Source organism: Pseudonaja textilis, chromosome 2, assembly GCF_049901715.1.
Source record: "Pseudonaja textilis isolate UNSWEBS1 chromosome 2, rPseTex1.2, whole genome shotgun sequence".
NCBI classification, from domain to species: domain Eukaryota; kingdom Metazoa; phylum Chordata; class Lepidosauria; order Squamata; family Elapidae; genus Pseudonaja; species Pseudonaja textilis.
In genome coordinates this window covers 90,661,052-90,687,593 of record NC_141991.1, presented here as the reverse complement: position 1 = coordinate 90,687,593, position 26,542 = coordinate 90,661,052, and the positions used below count along the sequence as shown (strand labels likewise).

General features: G+C 32.6%; 1 protein-coding gene across 1 annotated transcript in view; it reads right to left on the bottom strand.

Annotated features, from left to right (window-relative positions):
* SLIT3 (slit guidance ligand 3) overlaps window positions 1-26,542 on the bottom strand; it is a 494,586-nt gene that overhangs the window by 141,679 nt on the left and 326,365 nt on the right. The window contains exons 11-14 of the mRNA XM_026696342.2: window positions 26,001-26,072; window positions 16,712-16,783; window positions 6,515-6,658; window positions 2,127-2,290 (exon numbers count right to left, since the gene is read on the bottom strand). Coding sequence (XP_026552127.2) covers window positions 2,127-2,290; window positions 6,515-6,658; window positions 16,712-16,783; window positions 26,001-26,072 — 452 coding nt within the window. The remainder of the gene's footprint in view (window positions 1-2,126; window positions 2,291-6,514; window positions 6,659-16,711; window positions 16,784-26,000; window positions 26,073-26,542) is intronic.

The window sequence follows — 26,542 nt, the reverse complement described above, 5'->3', positions numbered from 1 at the left end:
AATTTGATAGGGTAACAGCACTGGCATCTTGCATTAAATGCTTGGCTGCTATTGGGCAAGTACAGCTGATGGATTATGACACTTACTGAAAATTGACACCTACTGAATACCTTCTACAATAACTTGAAAGTACAAACAGTCAGCTGAAATTCAACAGGAACATTGTAGCTCTTCTAATTGCTCAAGCACAGAGACCGAAATCCATCCGACTAAACTTTATAATTTAGAAATAAAGGCAAATGAAGTCAGTTTCCAACACAGCATCAGGCAATAAGATCATTTCACTTCACGCCGGTTGCATTTTGAAATGAGTAATCATTAAAATGTATAATCTTTAGATACTCTTGCCTGGCTAACTTCTCTCCCCAAAATCCGCACAAAACAAACTTTTGATAACATTAATACAATATGAAGTTTAATGTATTATGTGTTTGTGTACATTTAACACTTATGCATTAATTCTGAAAGAACAGCATAGACAATTTAACCTCAAAAGTAAATTTTGGCATGCCAATTTATGATGGTTAAGACGATGTGCTCTCAGCATTTTTTTTGTAACCAGTTACGTCTGTTAAGGAGAAAACAACACTTTTCATCATAAGTTATGCAAAGCTAAAATGTGCTCATCTAACAAAAGAGCAACGTATCAGAAAATGGAATTTTAGTTTTCCCTTATCCAAATCACACTTTTACTCATTTCCAATCATGAACAGCAAGAATATAAATCCAAGTTATTTTAAAAATTAAATTCAAAAGAGCTTTTGTTTAAAATAATGTATAGCTTATAAGCATGACTTTAAAATTCTGTTGTCAGATATTATGGTTATCTAAAGAAATGGAATGAAATCAGTATCATTAAAAGGAATTTCTCAGCTTCAATTTAGCTTTATACTGAAATTGTGATTTCTTTTCAATCCCCAGAGCTGAGATTAGCATAAGCAATTGAATTTTCTTTTTTTAAAAATAAATTTTATTAAGTTTCCAAATTTTAAAAATATCAAATAAAACTTTACACATTGTTATCAACATCAAGACATCTTTTGCATCTCCTCACATTTTTCAGTATATGTATTTACTTATTCCTTTACAATTACATCTTACTCTTACTATAAATCAATATCTTTTATCCTTACATCTCAATCTTCTCCATGATATATTTACATATTTACATATTTCCTCATTCTTTTCCTAATTGCCATTTTCTTTTCTTTTTATTTCTATTTTATTTTATTTCTGCCCCCTCTCTTCTCTCATTCAGATACTTTGGCAATATTAAAATTAATAGATTAAAAGTTAAGGTGGATCACACTATTTTACTGTAGTTTATCATGGCATGGAATTATCAGACAACTGATGGAAGTATTTTTTAAATCATCATTGTCTTCCTACACATTTAAGTTTGTGAACCCAGATTTGCAAGGGTTTATTGTCCACCAAATCCATATAGACTCTATCCATTTAATTTTTAAACATAAACAATGTTTTTGAAACTGAATTAAGTGTAACTGAAATTACATTTTAATGTATTTTTCCAAATTTTAATTTATTGTTGTGTTTTACTTTTATTGTACTGTGGATGTTGTGGGTTACCATCTTATATTTTTAAAATGCACACTGTTGCAATAATCTCCTCAGCTCTCCAAAGAGCTATATTGATCGTTGTTCAAAGTCACTCTGAGTAATTCACAGAAAAGCATTCCTGACTAAGCCTTTATTTGGACAGCAAGATTTTTTAAAAAAGAACTAATAAAACTTCTATGAATTCGGGCAAAACATATCTAAATTATTTTACTGTTTTTTTAAAGAAAAAAATTGGATACCCAGGAGCTTGTGTATCACTTTCTTTGAAGGTTGCAATCCAAGGTTGCATTCTTTTAAAAGGGAAACCTAGTTTTTAACTAAATAGCCAAATAAACCAAAATGAAAGCTAGAGGTTTCTCTCTCGTTTAATGCACAAAGTAACTAGATTTTCTAAAGGACTAATCCAATTTCTCAAATTTAATTTTGGAAAGATGCTACATAATATCCATTATACCAAACACTGTCCCTCAGATTGGATTAGTAGGCTCCCTGGACCTGCTTATTTCTGAACTCAAAGTGCAGCACAGCCTGGATAAATGAATTACCTGAGCAACGGAACTTCTTGCTCTTGATCTGGCTGATTCGTTTGTTGGCAAGACGACGCGGACTGCTGCACCGAGCTCCGCTGGTTTCTATTGGATTATCCTGCAGGTAATCAGCCAGCCACTTCAAATGGCAGTCGCACACAAATGGATTTTGAGCTAAATGCCTGCAAGAGGGATGGGATGTTTAACCAGAAATGACCTGTGACACTGTAGTCCATCATTGTTTTTACAAATACACAACTGAAGAGCAGAATAATTGAATCAGCTTCCAATACACTGGGTCTGGCAGAAGTGGGATGGAATTAAGAGTTGTGTGTGGGATATTCTGTGAGCCATCTCTCTCTCTCTCTCTCTTTTTAGCTTGTTAAGTCAGCAGCAAGCCTTCTCCAGAAAGAAACACAAATTAATATAACAAAGTCACTTTTTAAAGGGCATAGACCTGTTGTCTAGAAAACTGGTCAATGATAAATTGTAGTCAATTAATCTTTTTAGAAGTAACAAATTTAAACTATTTTTGGGGTCACAAAATCAACACTTTCTAGAGATTGTAATGTAAACTAGTATACCTCAGGGCACAAGGGGAAGATGTAGAAGAATCAAGGGTTTCCATCAATAGAAAAATTAAATTCTAATGTATTTCATCTTTGGATGATCTAAATCTTCAACAAACCAGTATATGCTGTTACTGTTAATAAGAATTATGTCATTGTTTGGTTCAGGCAAAATTTATGAATTATGTATCAATATAGAAATGTTTTTTGTGGCAATTCTGAATCTCTCTCTCTCTCTCTTAATAAATAAATAAACAAAACTATTTTAAGGTAGTTGTTAGTTATTTTCAGGAACTTTGGAAGTGTTAGAAAAGCTAAAATGGACACTTCATAATTAATATTTTTTTAAAAAAATAAATTTATAAAACGAGAATAATTTAATGAAAATTTTTAAAAGAGTTTTATGTCTTAATTACACTAAAAATGTAAATTAATGGAGGAGGCAATTACATATAGGGTATTGTCTGCTCCTTAAGTAGATTAGTCAGGAAAGAAGTAGTTGAAATCTATTTTATTTATGCCAATAGAATTTTCAAATTCTGCCAGCATTTCCCCTTCTCTTTGTTTTATAGTAAAGAAAGTTAAGGTGGGACAATCCTCAATTTTTTCTTTTGCCTTCTAGTTTTTCCAGGCTCATGTTTCACTAATAGACACCACATAACTGCTGTGCCAGAAATATGAATTTACCCATTATTATTCTGCTTTAGTTTACTTTAATATCCCCAAATGAGGAAAGTGTCATATAGTTTAAAGATGTGAAAATGATTTTGAATTATAGACCAAATATGAGGAATATATCACCATACAGAGAACTATAGATTTGCTATGTGTGAGATATAACAAAACAAATTATTCATTTTCAGTGGAAAGATATTGCTGCCCCAGATTTACAACCTTGGATTGATAACATGTTGACTCTCTACTTATGAATTTTTTATTTATTAATGTAATAGAAAGATTGATACATGTAACTTTGTCAAATCAAGGTTTAATGCTGTATATTGGTTCTCATTTATTTTTTGTTGTCTTTTTTCATACTAAAGCAATATAATGAAAATGGGGTATAAACCTATAAACACAATTGTTTCAGGAAAAACACCTTCTGTTTGATGATAGCTATTGATTAAACAACTAGCTATAAACATTTAACAATAATTCATGTTCCTCAACTTGAACTGTATTATCTCCTTGTTGGGGTATTTAATTATGGAGTGGAAAGATGCAATGCTTTAAGCCAGGGCTTTCAAACTCTCAGCCTGTGGGATAGATGCATGATGCGCTGGCCCAGTTTAGCGAAGGAGTGAAAGTCCCGTTTACATCACACGATGTAAACGTGATGACATGAGTCTGACACCCCTATTCTAAGCCAATTATGGTAAGCTAGCCACATAAAATGGCTCATTACTTAGGGCAGGTTTCATTTTTAGGAAGTTTAAAATAACAGCCACTCATACAACAATGTTGTAAGCCTAAATGGCTTTGGATACCAATTAATAGAAGGCACAATCACATAAAATTTCAATAATTTAAATCAATAAGAAGAGTGAAAAGAAGCAAATAATCCTAGACACCGAACCTAGCTAGATTCTTCTAGTAATATTTTACCAAAACATTCTGATGGTGTCAATCAGCCTAGGGTTTTTTCTCCCATTGTTTAAAAAATTTCAAATTCTTTTAGTGAATCCAAGAAACTGTCAAGAGCTGGTGCATATATGATGTAAAAATTAAACAATGTTGATCTTTCCTTTATCCTTGCATCTTGATACTATCCTTTAGTATAAGACATAATGAAAACAAATAGGTATCAAAATGAAAAAAAATATATTTTAAGAGCTACATAATCAAAAAAGGTATGATAATATGGTAGTATAACGGGTAGAATAATTGAAATGAAATTAGATTATCTCTGAGAAACACCATTTTTATTAGCAAACAATTCTGAATATTTTACTTGCACAAAGACATTGAGAAAAAATACTAAAGAGAGATAATCATAGGAAGTTGGAAATCCACTTTTCAAATGATGTGACTAGCAGAGGAACAAGTACTTAAAGAGAAAATGTTTGACAAGATGTAACTTTTCTGGATGTGCCTATAGCTCATTTGAGTTTGCTGCATAGTTACTACAATTCTCTGTGAAACTGGAAACCTACAGCAGTATAATGCAATTAAATCTAATTAATTCAATCTGCTGCAGAATCTATTTCTGTCAGTGTAATGTGGATGATGAGTCTCCTTACCACTGAATTCATTTTTGCCAGGTGATATCAACATTATTGATAAAAGAGAATATTTGTAGCTGAGGGCTGAAATGGTGCTTGGTGCTCCCTGAGCTTGGTTGTTTTATTGCAGATGTTTCATTTTCAAACTAGATAATAAATATTGGTGCTAAAAAGGGAGTGAAGTTTGCTCTGTTTTCTGTATAAACTAATGGCTTCCTTGATAGAATTGATGTATGTGTTCTAGGTGTTTCCTCGATTAGAGTGCTATTTACTGTTTGTTTGTCTGAATCAGTAATTCTTTGATTTGGTTATTCACTTCTTGATAGTTGGCCTAGGATTAATCATGGAGCTAATATCTGCTCATCTGGGTGTTAATTGCTCATGAGAAGGAATTTTAGTCTGTTTCCTTTTGATTATCTCTAAAAGATGATCTATCTCTAACAATCAAGCTCAGAGAACACCAAGGAACTCACAGAACAATATTATGTTTGGAGAAAACTATCCAGTTAAAGAGATTTGAGAGAGCATGCAGGAAAAACAGAGAAGAAAAGATCTCTTCATGTAAGTGGGCTTAATAACAATGTTAGATTATGCCTAAGATAGGAAGATGTTATGAAGTACCTTATGCAGCTGCCTGAAATGGAACCAGGCTCCAGAACAGTAGCCAACACTTCCACCATTGATACAACACAGAAAGCTTGCTTTAGAATACTAGTTTATCAGTATCCTAGAGCAAAATAGTACAGCTTAGAAAAACCACAGCAGCACAGCAACCACCCAATAACAAGAAGCAGATTTGTGACCATTAGCAAATCTAAAAGAGAAGCAAAAATTTACTAACCTATGATGATTTGTTTGTTTTTTTAAGCTAGGGAAAGCAGGTTTCTTGAATTCTTCCCATTCCTTTACAACCAATAGCCATAGTAAGCATTGTATTTTTTTGTGTATGACAAAAACTAGAGAGAGAAATCTCTGTGTTTTATGGTACACATACACTAAGAAGGCCAGAGCTGGCAGTGTAAAGGCTGCTCTGGGTTATGTGACCAACTTGGGGGAAAGGAGAAGTATTCAAGTATGCAGCAGCCAGAAGCATTTTAAGTTGCTGCCCAACTGCCTCTTCTACATTTTCAATATTCCATTGGGTTGGAAAATACCAGTGGAACTTTTTTATTGGATTCTGCTTTTTGGCAACTGCCAAAACATGAATCTATAAATCCGTTTTTAAGTTCTCTGATTGTCTTAAAACAAGAATGAAAGTAGCATAGAACATGATCTTTGTTTTTGAAGAAAATAAAGAATGTAGAACAAAAACCAGAATTTGAAATAATGCCAGAAATTCTGCCATTATTTTCTTCATTTCAGTATTTTAACTACTTTCTGTTATGTCATTTGTCCAATTTTCTATGGTCCAATGTTCTATGGTCTAACTTGATAGTTTTTAATGTGAAATGGAAGCATTTAAATGTTTGGTTTCTTCCTCTACTACATCAATCTACTATGTCTCAAAGTTAGCAGTTTGGGTGGGATCAAAGGACTTTCATTTGTGGAACCATATATAGGATGCATTGGCTGAGGAAGATGGAAAAATACAGATATAATATTACTTGATACTCACAATGTTTGAATTGTTTGAAGAGGAGCAAAAAGTCCTTTGCTGATAGTCTGTAGTTTATTATCATAAAGAGACAACAAATTAAGATTATGCAGATCTTGAAATGTGTTTACTCTCAGGCAGTTGATCTTATTTGCATTGAGAAGCCTGAAAACAAACAAGAATTTTTTTTCAATAGAGTCTTGAAAATAAGATTTAAGAGATTAGTCTCACACAAAATGCTATATATAATATGGAATTAAAACCTTCAATACTGCTATTTATTGACCAAATTATTAATTCATTGGTTTGCCTTATACTATTTTTGCCAAAATGACTTACAAGTTAAACATATGTAATAACATTATAACAAACCCCCATAAGAATGTTATTTATAATATTCAGACACAGGTAAAATAGGAGCCACTTTGATGTACTTAGAAAGGAAGTACCACAATCTAGAGTCTGTCACTGAAAAACTGTTATCTTATGTTTCCATCCATTTCCCTATTCATGGTTGCAAAACATGGATTTGAAAACAAAATTTAAACTACACCCAGAATTGTATAAATACATTAATCTTGGTATATATCACATTCCCAAATCTTTAAGGGCATAACAGAGAAGTGTCATCAAGAATAATGCCTAGAAATAATTTGGTGATATGTGCAACTAGTGTAGGGCTAAACTAATATGGTAAGCAAAGTATATACCAAAAAGTGATTGCACAGTTCATATCAGAAGTCTTAATGAGAAGTAATTAAATCATGAATCTCTAAGTTCAGATCAAAGTTCTTTAAAGATGGGCATTACTGGCCAGAACATCCATAATGTTCCTTGTGGAGAATACCTGGTCCATAAATCACCCAATTTACCATCCATAATTGTTATTATCTGATCAGTTTCTCTATTAAGGACATCCATATCAGCAATTAAAAAACCCAGATTGAGCTAGGTAACATTATCTTATTTCTTATATCGTTAAGGATCAAAGTACAAAAGGATGGTCGTGTCCCCAAACTGGTCATGAACCTAAATGACAAAGACATAAACAATCAACTTCACTGTTTATTCACTAAATAAACAAGGTTTTCTCTAAAAAGTGAAAAATAATATTATTTATTTGATACATATCCTGCCTTTGTATATTCAAGGTGGTAGATATAATGCTCCCCCTTCCTATGTTCCTCACAACAAGAGCTCTTTGACTTGGACTGAAAGTGAATAAGTGATGTAATATCAGCCAGTGACATTTTGTGTCTAAGAGAGGATTGGAACTCATTCAACATTCCTGTACAATGATTTCCACCATTACACTGGAATGTCTCCCACATTTATAGTTGGTTCTAAAATCTCAAAAACTCTCACTTTTAAAACCAATTTTATAGCAATAGCACTTAGACTAATATACCACTTCATAATACTTTACTGCACTCTCTAAGCAGAGAGTGGGCATATTGCCCCTAACAGTCTGGCTCCTCATTTTACTGATCTTGGAAGGATGGAAGTCAATCTTAAGTCACTGAGGATCAAACCCCTAGCAGTTAGCAGAATTAACCTGCAATACTGCGTTCTAACTACTGCACCACCATGGCTCAAAACATTTGTCATTTAAAAAAAAAATCCTGTTACAACATTCTCAATAAATATATTCTTCAGTTAAACCCTTTTCAAGACATGCCAAAGAAATAGATGAGATAATCAGCAGCCTTTCTGCTCATAATTATATTCTTGATTGATTGATTAATGCGACTATTACTTCATCTTTGCATTTCAGAAAAATATCATTAATTGATAATTAGTTCCCTAACGTAAATGATAAAAAATGTGAGCTGAACAATAAAGAAACTATATTGCTATAGTTACAGTTTAGTTCTTTACAGTCAAAGACTAGTACAAGTAGTGAAGAAGACCGTAACTAGTATGTAATAGATGAGATCCAGGATACATCTATGTTGAACATCTACGGAGATTCTCAGTCATTTAGGTCATGGCTGTCCCAAAGGTGCTTTTAAGAGGCAACTGGACTTACTGGTTTTTCTTTGAAGACATTTTGCTTCTCATCTAAAAAGCTTCTTGAGAGAACTGAAAGAAACTTCATGGATGAGAAGTGAAACATCTTCAAAGAAAATCTAGTTGCTGTTTGAAAAAGCACCTTTGGGACATCTATGTTGAACCATACTGTAAACATTAAAACTATGTTAAATATAATAAGATCTACAATGACAATGAGCATATAAAATTTAAGACAGGGTTACAAGGCATCTATAGAGTGAGAATTTATAGAACACATAATATAGAATATAACATCTAATGAGTAAAGTCTACTGTAACCCCCTCGAATGTACAAAGCAAAGGTAGGATATGCATCAAAAATAGTATTCTCTATTCACTTTTTGGAGAAGCTTCTGTGAGAATCTTGTTGTATTTCTTTAGCATTTGCCCTCACCAACACTTCTGATCTAACATGACAAACAGTTTAAAAATTCCAAGACTACTATTAATCTAGTACCCATTGGTACTAGATTAATCACTGCTTGGCTATACACTCAGCCTAGCCTACTTCACTGGCTATTATGAGGATTACTAAGTAAATATGTTGTGTTTTTGAAAGAAATGTAAAAAACGTATAATAAACAGGCAAATTAGCGAGATTAGGCATGAATTTAAAAAATGGTGACTTTATGTAAATGCATACTTAAAAGAAATACATTTATAGTCTTATTTTGTTGTCATTACAATAGTTCTTAAGCTACTATTTTGCAACATTTGCCAATGTATTTACACAGATAGCCCACCATCAGGCTGAAAAATCAACCATGCCAAAGGGTAAATTGTTTGCAGTTTCTCCATTAGTCCTCATAACGATTAGGTCAAGCTAAATTTCACAGTTATCTATCTAAGTACATCACTTGGGACCAACAACTGTGATAGAAACAAAAATTTATCACTGTACATCTTGCTGGTTGTGTTCAATGGAAAACACTACAAAGTATTTCTAAAAACAGAAAGCAGCAAAGATATATGTGGACAATCTTTGGCTAAGTCAAAGTGCTTATATTAAACATCACACTGGATTTGGAAAAAATATATGCAATTTATCTTTACATAAGTTTCCATTACAGTCAAAACTGATTCTTTCACTTGGCAGCTTATGAAGTATAAAAATTACAAGCAATATATAGTTGAAAGCACCAAAGGTATTTTTATCACAATGATGTGATAAATTCCTTCTCCTTTTTGTCACAGTTACTTTGAGATTTTTAATGGGAAACAGTATTTAGAGATTTTAAATAAATAACTTCCAGTTTAGAGATAAATATCTGAATGAGGTTTGACAGTGGCTGTCACAGAGTACATACCACCATGACTAATCCAATTTACTATCATTAAGAACTATAATAGCAGTAATTATTTACAGAGCTCAGTATTTTAATATTACCAGCTAAAAGGCAGAAAAATCTATAAGGGGGAACTCTGAGAAATAACTATTCAAACTATGTGAATTTATTTTCAAAAATAGCTTGAAAAGTTTTCCGATGATATATTACCACAGCTAGAATACATGTGTATAAACGAACATTGTTGGTAATAGTCTATCATCTCTGCTATTCTTGTTTTTTGGTTATAAAAGTACAATTCTTCAGTTTATTATTTAAGAAATATAATTTTTTGCTGGCTAACAGTCCATTAGATTCAAATAATTTTTGATTTTTGAAATGTTGAAAAAAAATTTAAGTCACTTTTTTGTATTTTCTTTTTTTCCCTTTTTTCTCCTACACTTCTGGCTTTTTCTTGACTTTCTTGACTTATTTGCTTATTCTTTACTTACTTCTCTCTGTTAGTTTTTATCTTTCTTGTTTAAAGTTTAATATCTTTTTTAAAAAAGAACTAGTCTCTTGGAATCATGGTTAGAACCATGTATTTTTCCTTAAATTCCTATACCAAGTATATTGGTATATTAACAACCTTGCTCCAGCTTCAAACAGAGCTTTTTCAAAGGTCACTAAATTTGTACTTCCTTTGCTAACCACTTTTGAAAGTTGTATCTTAACTGGTTTAAAGAAGTTAGAGAACCTTTGAAATGACAAGATCGGAAATATCAGGTGAGTGTCTTTAATCCACAATATAAGAAAATGAAACTATGTTTTTGAAAGCTTTAAGAATAAAAAAAAATATTAAAAAAGCAAGACAAGATTTTGGCTACAGAAAATTTTAAACTTATTAAGGGTTCAGAAAATATTGGAATATTGGATTTTGAATAGTAAGATTTTGAAATTAATTTTAAAGAACAAATGTACTTCAATGGGAAACAAAAAGTATTTTTAAATGTTGGAGACACAAGAAGATAAGTAACTTATAATGCATTAAGAAATATTTCCAAGCACTGCACCAAGATTTTGAATCAATAATGGCAGCTATGTTGTGTCTTCATGGGAACACTCTGTTTACAGAAGAGAATATTATGGAAAAAGATTTGCAACAAAATCTATCCGAGATCAATATAAATGAGACCTTCAACAAGAATTTGTCATCAAATATTTTTTAAAAATTGGATAAGGTTTTAAAATTAAGAAGTAAATCAAAAATGACAATGCCAGCAAACAGTTGGATTTTTTTTGTGTATGTAAGTGCTAGCTTTATAAAAGAGATTGTTTAAAAGCCAAAAAATATTTGAAATAAAGATCAGTAATCATCTGAATGGATTAAAGCAAATAATACTTTACATAAAAAGAAGGAACACAAAGTTGGTTTAGTTGACCAGTATTTTGTTGTTGTTAGTCATGAAGTTGTGTCTGACCCATGACGACAGTGGCATACATTGCTATTTTGGGTGGTTCTTTTTGGATTGGCTGATATTTGGACTTGAAAAATGTTGTGTATTAGATTTACTTATGGTTAACACGATGTTTAAGCCTTTTTCTGCGCACTTACTTTATGTGTCTTAATCTGACAATATTTACAATATTTACTTTTTACTGAAAGCAAAGATTTTTATGAGTTTGTTCTCTTTGTCATTTGATTTCCAGACTTTTGTTTTATATTAGGATATTGAAATTACTTTCTGCTTACTAAATGTAAATTTGCTTGCAGTTAAGAGTTGATTTATGGCATGTTTATTTGAATGGGACATGTTATATAGGATGGTCCTCTTTGAATTTGCTAACATCTAGAATGGAATAAATATATGTTGTATCTTTGGTCTGCTTACAGTTAACACAGTGTATAAGCTTTTGGTCCTATAATTACATTATATATTTTAACCTGACAGCATTTAAAATATCTTTGTATCTAGTTGTCTTTCTACTGAAAGTAAAGGATATTTGTGAGATTGCTCTCTTTTAAAGGAAAAATTGTCCCTTTTCATCATGTTAAAGTATTTTTGTTCATACTAGGATACTGGGACCATTTTATGCTCTCTAAATCGACTTGTTTACAGCTAAGAGTTCAGATGTGGAATGCTAAGTTTTATATATGTTAAATAATGTTATTATCTTAGGTATCTGTTTGGACATTTAGTGACACCTGTATTAGAGAAGATTTGATTTGCCTATAGATAAGTGGTGGGATGGAGAGTTTTCTATCTCTTAATCAAGAGGAAGGGAAGAGAGTATGAAATTGTTATTAGTAAATATACTACAATCATAATAAGCCTTTCTTTTAGATATATACTTCTGAGTTATACCTGTTTTGTTTTTATTTTGTTGATTTCATTGTTTTATTTATTTATTTTCATTCTTTTCAAATTTGTTCTTCAAAACATGTATTTTGTTTTCAGAGAAATTCTTATCACATTATTAAGGACTCCTCCAGAGCCCTTTGTAAACAAATGGAATTAATTAACCTCTGAAGATACATACACTGCATCAGCAATGAGGAATAGTTGCTACAAGCATAAGTTAAAAGATGGTCTGATCATTACAAGGGAGTGGTAAAATCTTGAACTATCAGACTGACATTGTCTTTCTGAGTATAGGGAAGAAAATCTAAATATTGACCAGCTGCATGTAATGCATGATGACAAATTGGGAAAATCATGATTGTCAGAGTGGCCATGAATTCTTAGCTGCTCCACTATGATAGGCTTAATATGGAAGTTGGTTTCACAGAACCATCATTCTGGAAGATTTTAAATCAAACAGGAATTTGGACTACATAACCTGATTAATGAGTTACCCATTTTTCTATGAGAAAAGACTGTCAAATGATGTAAAATATCCAAAGCAGATGATTTAAAACATTTTGCTGCCTGCATGCAGCAAGAAATAGCACCTTTGGGCAAATATTCAGGGGTGGAATTCAATCTGTGTTACTACCGGTTCGGAAATTACATTTTGCGGGTATACTATACCATAAACTGTGCCACCTGGACAGCTGATAAGCACCGCGCATGGGTGCGCAGCATTTGAAAAAGCACTTTTTTAAAACTGCTTTTTCAATTTCAGCTGCACTGCGCAAAGCAGCTGAGGTTTAGGACAGATAACAGCCCGGGCAGGTGGGTGGGCCAAATAGCAGCAGACACAGAACTGGTTCTGTGTCTGCTGCTCTTCGGAGCTACCGGTTCTATAGAGCCGGGCAGAACCAGTAGCATCACACCCCCGCAAATATTTCATTTTGAGACCACAGGTAGAAAAATTCACATTTTCTCTCCTTAATGATATTCTAAAATACTAAAATTAGCAATCTGGTAAAATTTTATAAAATTTTATAAAACTCCACATCATTGTGCCCCAAACTACTTACATTGTATTGATAGAGCTAGTTCTATATTTCAATGTTGTCCAATTTTGATAAATGAAACAAAATATTTTTAGGGTGCTCATGTTTGGCATATTTCCAAGGCTTCCCAATTCAAAATAGATTTACAATTAAATATGGATTTTCAGACATAGATCATCAATAAATATAAAAATTGGTGACACACAGTTTTGATATAAATTATATTCATATTCATATCAGTTAATTTCTTTTCAAATTTGTTCTTCAAAACATGTATTTTGTTTTCAGAGAAATTCTTATCACATTATTAAGGACTCCTCCAGAGCCCTTTGCAAGCAAATGGAATTAATTAACCTCTGAAGATACATACACTGCATCAGCAATGAGGAATAGTTGCTACAAACATAAGTTAAAAGATGGTCTGATCATTACAAGGGAGTGGTAAAATCTTGAACTATCAGACTGACATTGTCTTTCTGAGTATAGGGAAGAAAATCTAAATATTGACCAGCTGCATGTAATGCATGATGACAAATTGGGAAAATCATGATTGTCAGAGTGGCCATGAATTCTTAGCTGCTCCACTATGATAGGCTTAATATGGAAGTTGGTTTCACAGAACCATCATTCTGGAAGATTTTAAATCAAACAGGAATTTGGACTTAAATTATATTCATATTTTGATATAAATTATATTCATATTGTGTGTCACTCAGTCATGTGAGTAGTGTTCACTTTTTTTTCTTTTGATATCATTGTAAACTGTCAATGAATCCAGCAGGGAATAAGAACATAACGTACTTCAATATGCCTGTTTCATTAACTGTGTATTTCATAATGTTCATTTTGAAACAACACAAATAGATTCAAAAATCACATGACAACAAAAATGTTATCTTTGAAATGTTATTTTGGACAACTATGTCAAATTAGTATGTCACTTTTTTATGCAAAAGATTCAGCATGTTTTCTCTACCAAAGAAACAAACTTCTTCATGCTCTTGGTAAAAAATGAATTCAGAGTAGATATGTATGAGTTATAACAGTTGCATAAAATTATTTTGTTATTCATAGAGAAAATATATTGGGGTTTAACTTATATTTATTATAGTTATATTGAGTTTTCCCCCCTTTCTTTTCTTTTTTCTTTTCAGTAGAATTTGTTTTGTTTTGTTAAAAGGCAAGGTGGGACCTAGGTGGGGGCCTTTTCTGCTGTGGAACACTACTAGAGCAATCTACTTCCTTCTGAGGTGAGGTTGGCCTCATCACTTCTAACTAAGAAAGTCCTTCAAGATCTTGTTATTCCATATCAACTACTGAGGTGACTCTATTTCTATTAATGTTTTATTGTTTATTATTTCTTTATTTTAGCTTTGTTCTTAAAGTTTATTTTTTAAAAAAATAATTGATAATATTTTAGGTATTTATTGTTTAAGTTTTCTGTACACCATCCAGAGTCACTTGCTTTCTGAGAGGAGCATCAATATGAAATATTCTAAGTAGAAAAGTGAAAAAAAGGATAAGTATCATTTGCCTGTGATTCCATATTAAGGATACCATAGTAATTCATGTATTGCTTTGTGAATCCAACATGTCACAGAATTGTCTAATCCATTCAGGAATACTATTTAATATTTCACAGCTACATAACACTTTGGGATTTATCAGATCTATCAGAGAAATTCCTGAAACATTACTAGTTATGTTAACCACATGTATGGAATTAGTAACACATAAGTGTATAATATCAGAAATATTTCATATTTCTTTCTGAATACAATGTTCACTTGAAAAAGCCTATAATGGCTTATAAATTAAAAATATATTAATAAAAATATTCCAATTAAACCCTACTAAATACTAAATTAACTATATTTTTAAACTGTCCAATGTTGGGTTATCTTATTCAAAGATCTAGCCAAAAAAATGCAAACTTGCAAAATCTTTAGTACAAATGAAAAGTTAAGTACATACCATTGAGCTGTTAAAAATCTATCTTAACAATGTGAACATCCAATTACACTGTTTTAAAATAATTATTAAAAAAGAAATAGTCCTAAAGTAAACTAAAAGTTAGAATATAAATTCTTATTATAATCTAAATGAAGTGAGATAGAAAGAAGTTTCACCATTAATAATGTACAACCACCTTCCAATCCTATTCCAGAGCAAGCATAGATTAACTCCAAGGTTAACATCAGACCAGCAATCAAGTAAACAATGACCCACTCAAGAAACTGCCAAAGAAGCCAACCATAAACAGCCCCACCAAAGAATCTCTAAGATCACCCCACCAACACTGAGAGGCAAGCCACCAGAATATAAACTGACAGTAAACCACACTCCTCTCTAATACTGATGATATTACCTAGTTTGGGTAATGAAATGTCTGCAACAAAACAAGCAAACTCAGATAGCACCAAGGACCCTTCTAAACTATTGTTGCAAAATATTTGTCCACATCCTAATTATTAAAAAAAAAAAATCTCTGTAACGTAAATTCTACATCTCTGTGTGCTTACACCAAGCATACAGAGCATTTTGTAATAGTTTTAAAGAATATTAGATACAGTTTTATGATACTTATTCAGTGGAAAAGAAGAACATAATTACATCAGCTACCAGCAAAAACAGTACAGGTAGTCCTTGACTTGCAACAGTTCATTTAGTGACTGTTCAAAGTTATAACAGCAATGAAAAAGTGATTTATGTCTGTTTTTCACACATGACCAAAATTCAGATGCTTGACCACTTGCCGATATTTATGACAGTTGCAGGTCATGTGATCCCCTTTTGTGACCTTTGGATAAGTAAAGCCAATGGGGAAATCAGATTCACTTAACAATAATGTTACTAACTTAATAACTGCAGTGATTCACTTAACAAATGTGGTAACAAAGGTTGTAAAATGGGATAAAACTCACTTAACAAATGTCTCAATTAGCAACAGAAATGTTGGGCTCAATTCTGGTTGTAAGTTGAGCACTACCTGTATACAATTTTAGAGAGTTCTTTGAATAAAACAGAAACTGCTAATATGACTATAGAAAATACTCATGTATCTGAAATCATAATTACATATAATTCCATTGCAAAAATTAAAGTTGAGTATTACAAAGGTTCAATCATATATGATTGGAGCCTCATAGTATATACCTTTCAAAGCACTTTGAATGTTTTTTTTTTATCAAAATAGTAATTAGTTCAAGATCAGTATCTTTTAATAACTCTGTGGATTCTGAAGATCTGATGATTTAACAAGGTTCTGTAAAATTATTTCAAACTAAACATAATCCAGCAAGAAACTGATCTACACATTACCAAATATCCATTTTTTAAGTCTACATTGTCAAATCAATCGTGACATTTCATATTTTGATGGATTCACACATCAGTCTTTTCAACTAACAATAAACATATAAGTGGAGTTTCAGTGTGCAAGGTCATTATTTAGAAATTTATATTCTGTATTGAAATAAAATAAACTAGGATAATACTCACAATAACTGCAAAGATACAAGCCCATCAAAAAGGCCCTTGGGAATCTCTGTGATCTTATTTCCATAAAGCACTCTGAGGAAAAATATGAAAGGACAAAATAAACAGTATTCTCAAATCTAATGCTTACGAAGAATTGTCTCTTTAGACACAAGCTCTCTTCTCCACCTAAAAGTAATATATTTCAGCAACATAAGCAATATTAAAATAAGACTTTCAAACAAGTAAGACATTTAACCCCTTCTGGGTTGAAAATATTTTTCAGTATTTACTGAGATTTTTATGCTTCTTTTAAAGTATTGCATGATCTACTGTATTTAAAAGTTTGAATGTGATACAATTCAAAAGGGTCAAAATCTGTTACAGAATTGGCATGAAATTTCCAGTGAATTGAAAATAATGCATTCATTATTATAGCCTTGGGGAATTGTGTTTGCTCAGGATCGCCATTTGGTTTATCAATTGGATTATGAGGGATAGTTGCAAATCTCATTGATGTATTTTCCTTTTACTTGTCTTCAACTGTCCATCAGAGGAAATTAGGTGAAGTTGTGTCAGTTCATAATGTATGTAAAAACAAAGAAATGCTTGCAAAGCTAGAGTATCACTTACTGTTTGGGCTTATTCAAAAAAGGCACACCCTTAAAATCTGAAACCCAAAGGAATGCACACATACCACCTTCCCTAATTTGAATCAGCACTGGAAGGAACATCTTTACATAATTGTGCCATTTCAAAATAAGCAGCAGCATTATGTTTCTGTTTCATGAAGTGCCAATCCTCAGTCTGTTTATTCAGACATAATCCCAACAGTTTCAGTTGGGTTTAAAATTGCGCTATTTTAGAGTAGTTCCACTTTTGCCAAAACAAATATTAGGATTAAAAATTCAAGAAAAGCATGAACACTTTTGAGAGACTTTCTTTTGACATTAAGATACCAGGATGTGTCTCGCTGAAATAACATTTTCTGGCCAAGAAAGGATTGCTTGTCTTCTTTTGCATTGTGCATATTTATCAGTGTACAACTAATTGACTGGCAAAGCTATGGACTCCCCAGAACATTTAATGCATCCAAATCAGAGAACAATGATTAGTACTTGCCTGCTGCTCCATATATGTTGATATATTTATGCATCATACCAGTTAATAGAACCTAAAATTCATCAGTTTTTCCAGCTAACTTTATTTTCTTATAAATACCTTATTTAAAAGTTAGATTAACATATCCTCAAACCATCTATTAAGGCTTTTAACCATAAATGTGGTCCAAGGACAGTACTAAAAGCTTGACAGGCCTGCACATTCTGAAACTAAGAGCCTGTAGGGGAATGTTGTATATTTGTAAAGTCCAAGAAAAATGTTATAGAATAGAATATATGAAACAAAATTCAGCCTAGTCGTTCAAGGTAACAATGATCACCGCAATAGGATACCATTGCATTCATTCAACAGCATCTAATATTTCCTCATTTAGTCAGTGATAATGTAAATGGGAAAGACACACCAAATACTAACCATTTGAGCCAATTTATTCTAAATTTTAAAAATTGGCCAAAATAGTACTGCTCTATAGGATGAACCAATGTTTTACCATTACACGAATAGGCTAAAATAAGGAAGAGTGGAAACTTGAGCTGAAATGGGTTTGCTGAGTGAAATTCCCACTAATGTTTTGATCATTTACATTTTTAGGAACTGTATTACATTATCACTGAAGTTGGTAGGCTTCCAGATCTGTCTTCGGTGATCACAGGATTATGCAAAACAAATGCAATCATAAAAGCAGAAAGAAATACACAATTAGATACTCATATTTCAGTATAAATATTTTGGGACTTAAAGTCCTAGCTGCATCTATTTGTGCCTTCCTATAACAGATAACAGATAATCAGAGTTGGAAGGGACCTTATAGATCACCTAGTCCAACCCCGTCCAAGCAGGAGACTCTACACCATTTCTGACAGATGGGAGTCCAATCTCTTCTTGAAAGTGTCAAGTGATGGCACTCTCACAACTTCTGAGGACAAGCTGTTCCATTGGTTGATTGTTCTCACTGTCAGAAAATTTGTCCTTATTTCCAGTTTGAATCTCTCTTTGTTCAGTTTCCATCCATTATTCCTTGTCTGGCCTTCGGGTGCTTTAGAGAATAGCTTGACCCCTTCCTCTCTGTGGCAGCCTCTCAAATATTGGAACACTGCTATCATGTATCCCTGGGTCCTTCTCTTCACTAGACTATAGAAAGTAAAATTGACTGAGAGTTGAAAAGCAAATATGTCTTGTGGAGAAAAAGATAGTGTATTTCTTCCTAAATTTGGTTATGTAATTGTGATTCAATTTTACTGTTGCAATTCAAGGTGCTGTATTAAATGTCAAGTATGTTGAAGATAAAATAAAATTTTAAATGGCTGACCACTAAAAATACACTTTGCAGAACCCCCCAAAAGATATTTTAATAAGTGATACACATGCAAGCACACGTAAAGAAAAAAAAAATACTGAGTAAAAACACAAATGTAATTTTGAAAGCTGAGTTCACTAATATTTTATTTTATTCTTTCTATTGTCAGTTGAGTCCCTGAGAAGTTTAACAAAAAGCTTTGAGTTTTACCACAACTGAAACATAATTTAAAGATTGCTTTCTTACTTAATCTGCAATCTCTCTAGCTTTCAATTCCAAATAAAATCTCAGAATATAATATCATCATGGGAAACTGTCTCATAGTGCTTTTTTATATTAGAAACTGTGAGCTGCCATGTGTAAAGAAAAAAAAAATCCAGCATCCGTTACTATTCTGCAATAACATAGGAAGCTCATAAATACTATTGAAAATATTAAACAGAAAGTTATTCCCCCACTGCCACTTCTTAAAATTAAGATGGAAAAACAGAAACTTGTTTCATGGAGAAGAAAGCTTTTGAAAAAGTTAACAATAGATCCCTGCCCAGTATTAATTCAGATATGCACATACAATCTGAGGGTTGAGTTTAGGAATAAGTTTATCACATAATTTATTGTTTGACACATTAACTAAAAATGATTACACTGCTCCAGAAGAGCTTAATATAGAGCCGAAACAACATAACATGACTTATTGGGTGTAATTCAGATGTACTGCCAGGTGCTTTTATTTACTTCGGCATACAAGCAAGCCTCACTGCTAAATTGTAAAATTGTGCCTTAAACATTCAAAATGTAAAAATGAAAATGCTCTATTCATTAGAGAGGAACTATGAAAATGCAAATGAAAGGGAAAACATTCAGATGTAAATGTGGCAATCTCTAGCATACAAAATAGGATTTTACAACATCAAGGTCCTTATGTTGGCTTTTCATAGACAGATGCATTGACATAAATATTTAGGATTGGAATGCCAACGTACTGAGTTCTAGGACTGTTGCCATATTATAATATTGTGTTTATTTACAAAAAAAGTTTTGTGGCATTTAAATTAAACTTTTTTTTCAAATAACCATAGACTAAAGCATATACTTTTTAGTATAGTAGTAGTAATAGTAAATGTTTAGAAGCTATCTTCTAAATTTGCTATTGTTACTTGGCCAACTACTGATAATAGGACAATTACACTGTGTTGTAAAAAAGAAAATTGTATTACTTACATCATTATAATACACACTATTTTTCAATAGTGTATAATAATATAATACAAAACATAACGATTTATAACATAAAACAATGATTTTAAGGAAATCCTTAAAAACTGAGCAAAATAAAATAGCTAGGATACCATGGCAGACAGAGGAAACTTTCCAAAAGAGACATGAAAAAAACAAAGAAGAAAACTTTTCGACACCTGTTGTTTATTCCTTGCAAAGAATAGAGTCCCGTAAAAGATAGAAATTGAATAAGATCTTGTTAAATATTCTTCACAATGGCCTTAAAGTTTCTTAATTAATTCAAAACTGATTTTGAAAATATACTTAGTTCTAATTCAAGCTCAATAAATATATTTTCTAGGGTCAGTTTGTTCTTGATCTATGGCCATTCTAGAAAGGATAACTTGGTTACAATAATTCACGCATTGAATCAGAATCAAAACTGAGCTGGAAGGGAATTTGGAGGTCTTCTAGTCCATCCTCTTGTTCAGGGAGACCTATACCATTTCAGGCAAGTGAGTGTCTGAACATCAAGTTTTGATTTCTGCAATGCACTGCATGTTGGTTTTCCCCAGCAGATCTAGAATTGTGGCTGAAGCAGATAACTTTTTTTTTTAAATAAAGTTTTATTTGGGTTTTCACACACAAAATACAAGTAAAACATCTTTTTTGAAAATAGCATGGTCTCGGGTTGAACTTCTTTATACAGACACAAAACTCAATTTCATGCTCCTTTTTGTATTCTATTCCATATCTTATACTATTTTACATTTTCTATATAGTTTTTCCCCTCTTTTAATTTTCTCAATTTTATTTTGATTATCTCATCTCATCTCATCTCAATTCAAATCAAATCATTATATTTATAATTTTGTCTGTTCTGTTTCAATTTCATATTATCTTTTTTCATTAAACAAATTTTCTCCTGTAGTTACTAATTGGAGTATGACACCTTTATATCTTTTAATTATATCCATTCAACTCTTATTTAAACTTCAGTATATACCTTAAGGTTATGACCTTCAATATAATACATAATACATAACTTCCAATCGAATTCTGCTTGGTACATTCTTATAATACACACTATATTCTTTAAAAAAAATAAAAATAAAAAAGATTGTAAATATATGTAATTATTAACCCTCATTCCATTCCAGTTCAGTTCTATCATTAATAATAATTAAAATCTTAACATCTTTAACACTTCTTTTCAATTAGATATCATACTTCCTTACAAACACATACAATCTCCATAATTAATTTTTCCTTTATTTCTCTTCACATATGTTTTATAAAACATTAAATATACCTTTTGTTACATTTATTTATTGACAAGCATTCCACTGAATTACGATAGCTATTTTATCAGACATTTTAATCATACATTGTTTCATATTTTCTAAAATTATTTCTGCTTCTAATATAAGCATACTATCTTATGTACCTTTGCAGAATCCCTTTTTCCATTACGCTTTCACCCATTATCTCTAAATAGACCCTGTTTCTCTATATTTTGCTTCTGTCCTTTATAATTTCTTTTCCTTTCTTTCTTCCCTCTCATCTTCTCCCTCCCCTTTTTACCCCCTTGTCTAGTTCTAATTCTTTCTTCTGCATTTCCCTTTGTTGCATTCTGATTTTATACTTATTTTTCACTCTATTTTGGGGGGAGTTGTTTTTCCCAATCTTCCCATCTAAGATTACTTGTTCATTAAAGATGGCTCCTTCTTCGTCGCAATCTTCTTGTTCTGCAGGCATTTCTTGTTGTTTCTCATAATTCCAAATCTCCATTTCTAAAAATTGAAATACGAAGCCAAAAGAACCTCTCCCTTCTTGTGCATCTTCTTTGTACTTTTTAAGTTCCATTTTCAGTTCTTCTAAAAGTGGAACCATTTTAAAAAGTTTTAAACAACCATCCGATTGATTTTAGTCATTCAAAACAATAACCAGGAATCCAGAAATCATCAAGTAATCCAGATAGTCCCGAGTTATATCTTCTTATTTCTTTTTTGACTTTCTCTTCCTGGGGTTTTTGTTGCATTATTTCAGTTAAAATGTATCTTTTGGAAGTCTTGTTGAGATTTTGCTGTAAGTTCTTTTTTAATTCCAGGCAGTCTCCTCCCTTCCAGATCCTGCCCTTTTATTCTTCCTCTCTCCTTTCCTGTTTTCAAAAGCTTTTAATTATTCAGAAATCTTTATTATCCCGTTGACTTTTTATTTTCAGCATTAAATGCCTATTGATGTCAAAGTGGATTTTTTTCCAATTTCTTGCTTAAGTCTCTTAGATGTCAGTATAGGAAAAGGAGAAAACCAAATCTTTTCACTTTTCTCTCTCCTTCGCAGCTTAAAAATCTTCTTAGGGAATAATGTTATTGTTTTTTAACAGTTTCAATTCCAGGGTACCTTATTTGTTGCTTTTGCTCTTTGACCCGGTCAATCAAAACTTACTCTTCTTATCTTCCTCCTACACATTCTTTTCTGGTCGAGTTCTTCTTTGTGGTGGCCATTTCTGATCACCGCTGCAACCGCCTTCGGGAAAGGGAATAATGGCCAGCTGGGGAAGAGAGATACAGCTCTTCTCAACCCTGCTGGCAGTCTCCCCCCTATTCACCACCTCTACGGGGTGTCTTAGACCCGAAACCAGCCAGCTCAGGGCGCTCCAGCGGCGAGCACGGATCGAAGCCTCGCAGAGACGAGGTTTCAGTCTGTCACTGAAGAAGCTTAAACCGGAAGTCCAGCAGATAACTTTTTGTAAACAACTTACTGTCTATTCTTAAGGAGATACCATTTGTGATAGAGTCAAATTCAATGTACAAAGCTTAAAGCTCAATATCTAAAGGAGTGATTTTCTTTTTATGCTTATGCTTTATAAGACTGGCACCAACTTAAGAATTTCCTGTTTACTTATTCTGCTAATTAAAATTGATACTATCAAATCAATCAAGTCTTAGTTTTAAAAACTTTTTATGATTTAAGTATTTTATTATTTTAAGATTGTTTTAACTTTAATTATTTATTATCTATCAATATACTAAAACCTCATTGTCGTAAGTTTTAACTGGGCAAAACACTGCATCACACAAGAAGAATTTTTTTAAACCAAACTATTTCAAATAGTAATAATATCCAAAATGCAGACAAAATCTGGGACCCTCTGTGCAATTGAAATCGATCAAATTTTATAAAACAATTTCTATCATAAAATTATCATAAATAGTTCATGGCATAATGCAACATGCCATAAAATATTTGTGTGCTTATTTTTGATTATTCAACATGGCTATTTTCAAGACAGATCCCTATTTGAATATACCCTAACTTTTCCAATGAATGCAATACATTAGAAGTTCTATTATAGCTGAAGATATTGGGGCATCTGGTAGGGAAATATCTTTGAAGGGATGAGGTGAGAGTTGTCTAGCTGCTTATCATACTTTAACTGTTTGTTTTCCCCGTTTTTGCTTTATTTTTTAAAATCTGAAAAGTACATTGAACATAACAAACAAATAACCAACAAATTATTCAAATCTTTTCTGATATTTTCTTATGTCCTTTTAAAGCTATCCTAATTATAAAGCTATTTATTATATGTAGATGAGCTAAAATGCTGCTTTAAGATCCAATATTATCTGATCGTGGTTCCATCAGAAATTATTTACTGTTAGGACATACTATAGCCCAACCATCTTTTTGAGAAAGCAATAATACATAGAGTGGTTTTGATGAACTAGGCATATCATTATCAAATTAAATTTCATTTATTTTCCCAAGAACAAATTAGGATTTACAGGTGAAACTCAAAAAATTAGAATATTGTGCAAGAGTTCATTTATTTCAGTAATGCAACTTAAAAGGTGAAACTAATATATGAGATGGACTCATTACATGCAAAGCAAGATAGTTCAAGCCGTGATTTGTCATAATTGTGATGATTATGGCTTATAGCTCATGAAAACCCCAAATCCACAATCTCAGAAAATTAGAATATTACATGCAATCAATAAAACAAGGATTGTACACAGAACAATATTGGACATCTGAAAAATATAAGCATGCATATGTACTCAGTACTTAGTTTGGGCTCCTTTTGCAGCAATTACTGCCTCAATGCAGAGTGGCATGGAAGCTATCAGCCTGTGGCACTGATGAGGTGTTATGGAAGACCAGGATGCTTCAATAGTGGCATTCAGCTCTTCTGCATTGTTCAGTCTCATGTCTCTCATATTTCTCTTGGCAATGCCCCATAGATTCTCTATGGGGTTCAGGTCAGACGAGTTTGCTGACCAATCAAGCACAGTAATCCCAGGTTTTGGTGCTTTTGGCAGTGTGGGCAGGTGCCAAGTCCTGCTGGAAAATGAAGTCAGCATCCCCATAAAGCTCGTCTGTGGAAGGAAGCATGAAGTGTTCCAAACTCTCCTCGTAGATGGCTGCGTTGACCCTGGACTTAATGAAGCACAGTGGACCAACACCAGCAGATGACATTGCTCCCCAAATCAACACAGACTGTGGAAACTTCACACTGGACTTCAAGCATCTTGCAGTGTGTTCCTCTCCATTCTTCCTCCAGACTCTGCGTCCTTGGTTTCCAAATAAAGTGCAAAAGTTGTTCTCATCAGAAAAGAGGACTTTGGACCACTGAGAAACAAACTGTTTTTCTTTAGTCCGGGTAAGATGCTTCTGATGTTGTTTGTTGTTCAGGAGCAGCTTGACAAGAGGAATACAACATTTGAAGCCCATGTCCAGGATCCATCTGTGTATGGTGGCTCTTGATGCACTGACTCCAGCCTCAGTCCATTCCTTGTGAAAGTCCCCAATACTTTTGAATGGCCTTTTCCTGACAATCCTCTCCAGGCTGTGGTCATCCCTGCTGTTTGTGCACCTTTGTCTTCCATACTTTTCCCTTCCACATAACTTTCTATTAATGTGCTTTGATACAGCACTTTGGGAACATCCAACTTCGTTTGCAATTACCTTTTGAGGCTTTCCCTCCTTATGGAGGGTGTCAATGATGGTTTTCTGCACATCTGTCAGGTCAGCAGTTTTTCCCATGATTGTGATTCCTACTGAACCAGGCTGAGAGACCATTTAAAGGCTCAGGAACCCTTTGCAGGTGTTATGGCTTAATTAGCTGATTAGAGTGGGACACTTTGAGCCTAGAATATTGGACCTTTCCACAATATTCTAATTTTCTGAGATTGTGGATTTGAGGTTTTCATGAGCTGTAAGCCATAATCATTTCAATTATGATACATCATGGCTTGAACTATCTTGCTTTGCATGTAATGAGTCTATATCATATATTAGGTTCACCTTTTATGTTGCATTACTGAAATAAATGAACTTTTGCACAATATTCTAATTTTTTGAGTTTTACCTGTAAGTACTATTCAGTAATATGGTCTTCAATATTCAGGGAAATAAAAATACAGAGTGTGGCCTGATGTTACCATGGCGTAATAATTAACCTTCATACTGTGTTAATCTGTAAAAGGAATCTAGATTTGCACAAACAATGGCACTTTCAGCTCAGATCAATTTCAATTAAACAAAGGTTAGACCTTCCTAAAAGGAGAAAATTACACAAGGAAAATGAAAGCATAACATACCAATATTTAATCCACTTATTTTTAAGTTTTTTTTAAAAAAAGCTCCCTTTCAAGGTTAGTCTGTACTTACAGAGAGGTGAGTAATTTCAATCCATGAAAAGCATCTGGTGCAATATCTGATATCTGATTCTTGCTGATATCACTGCAAGAAGATATAAGAGAAAACAAGACACAGACTAAAAAAAACTCATATGCTTCTGAAAAATACTTATGCTTAAAAACTCTGGACCTTAATGTAGATGAGGAAACAATTCTTACTGAGGTGAAACACATTTCCTCAAAAATGCTGCTTTGCTTAAACTTTTGGTGAAGCAAAGAATCCTTAGTGAATAGAAGTAATATAGTCACTTTCTGAAGATAGCACCACCTTAAAAAAAGCCCATACAATTCAGTCAAGTTTTTGTGTAGTTCTGTATTGTTATTTTATGCATAAGCAATATATTTTACTGTATCAAAGCATATGAAGTCAAGCTGTATTTATTGTCACTTACAGTACCTATGTCTATTTCAATTTGAATTTCAGTCTCACATTTTCCTCTCTTTCCTTTCTAACCTAATATTATTGTTGTGGTATCCACTTGTATTATACTATTGGCAAAAAACCCCGCATCT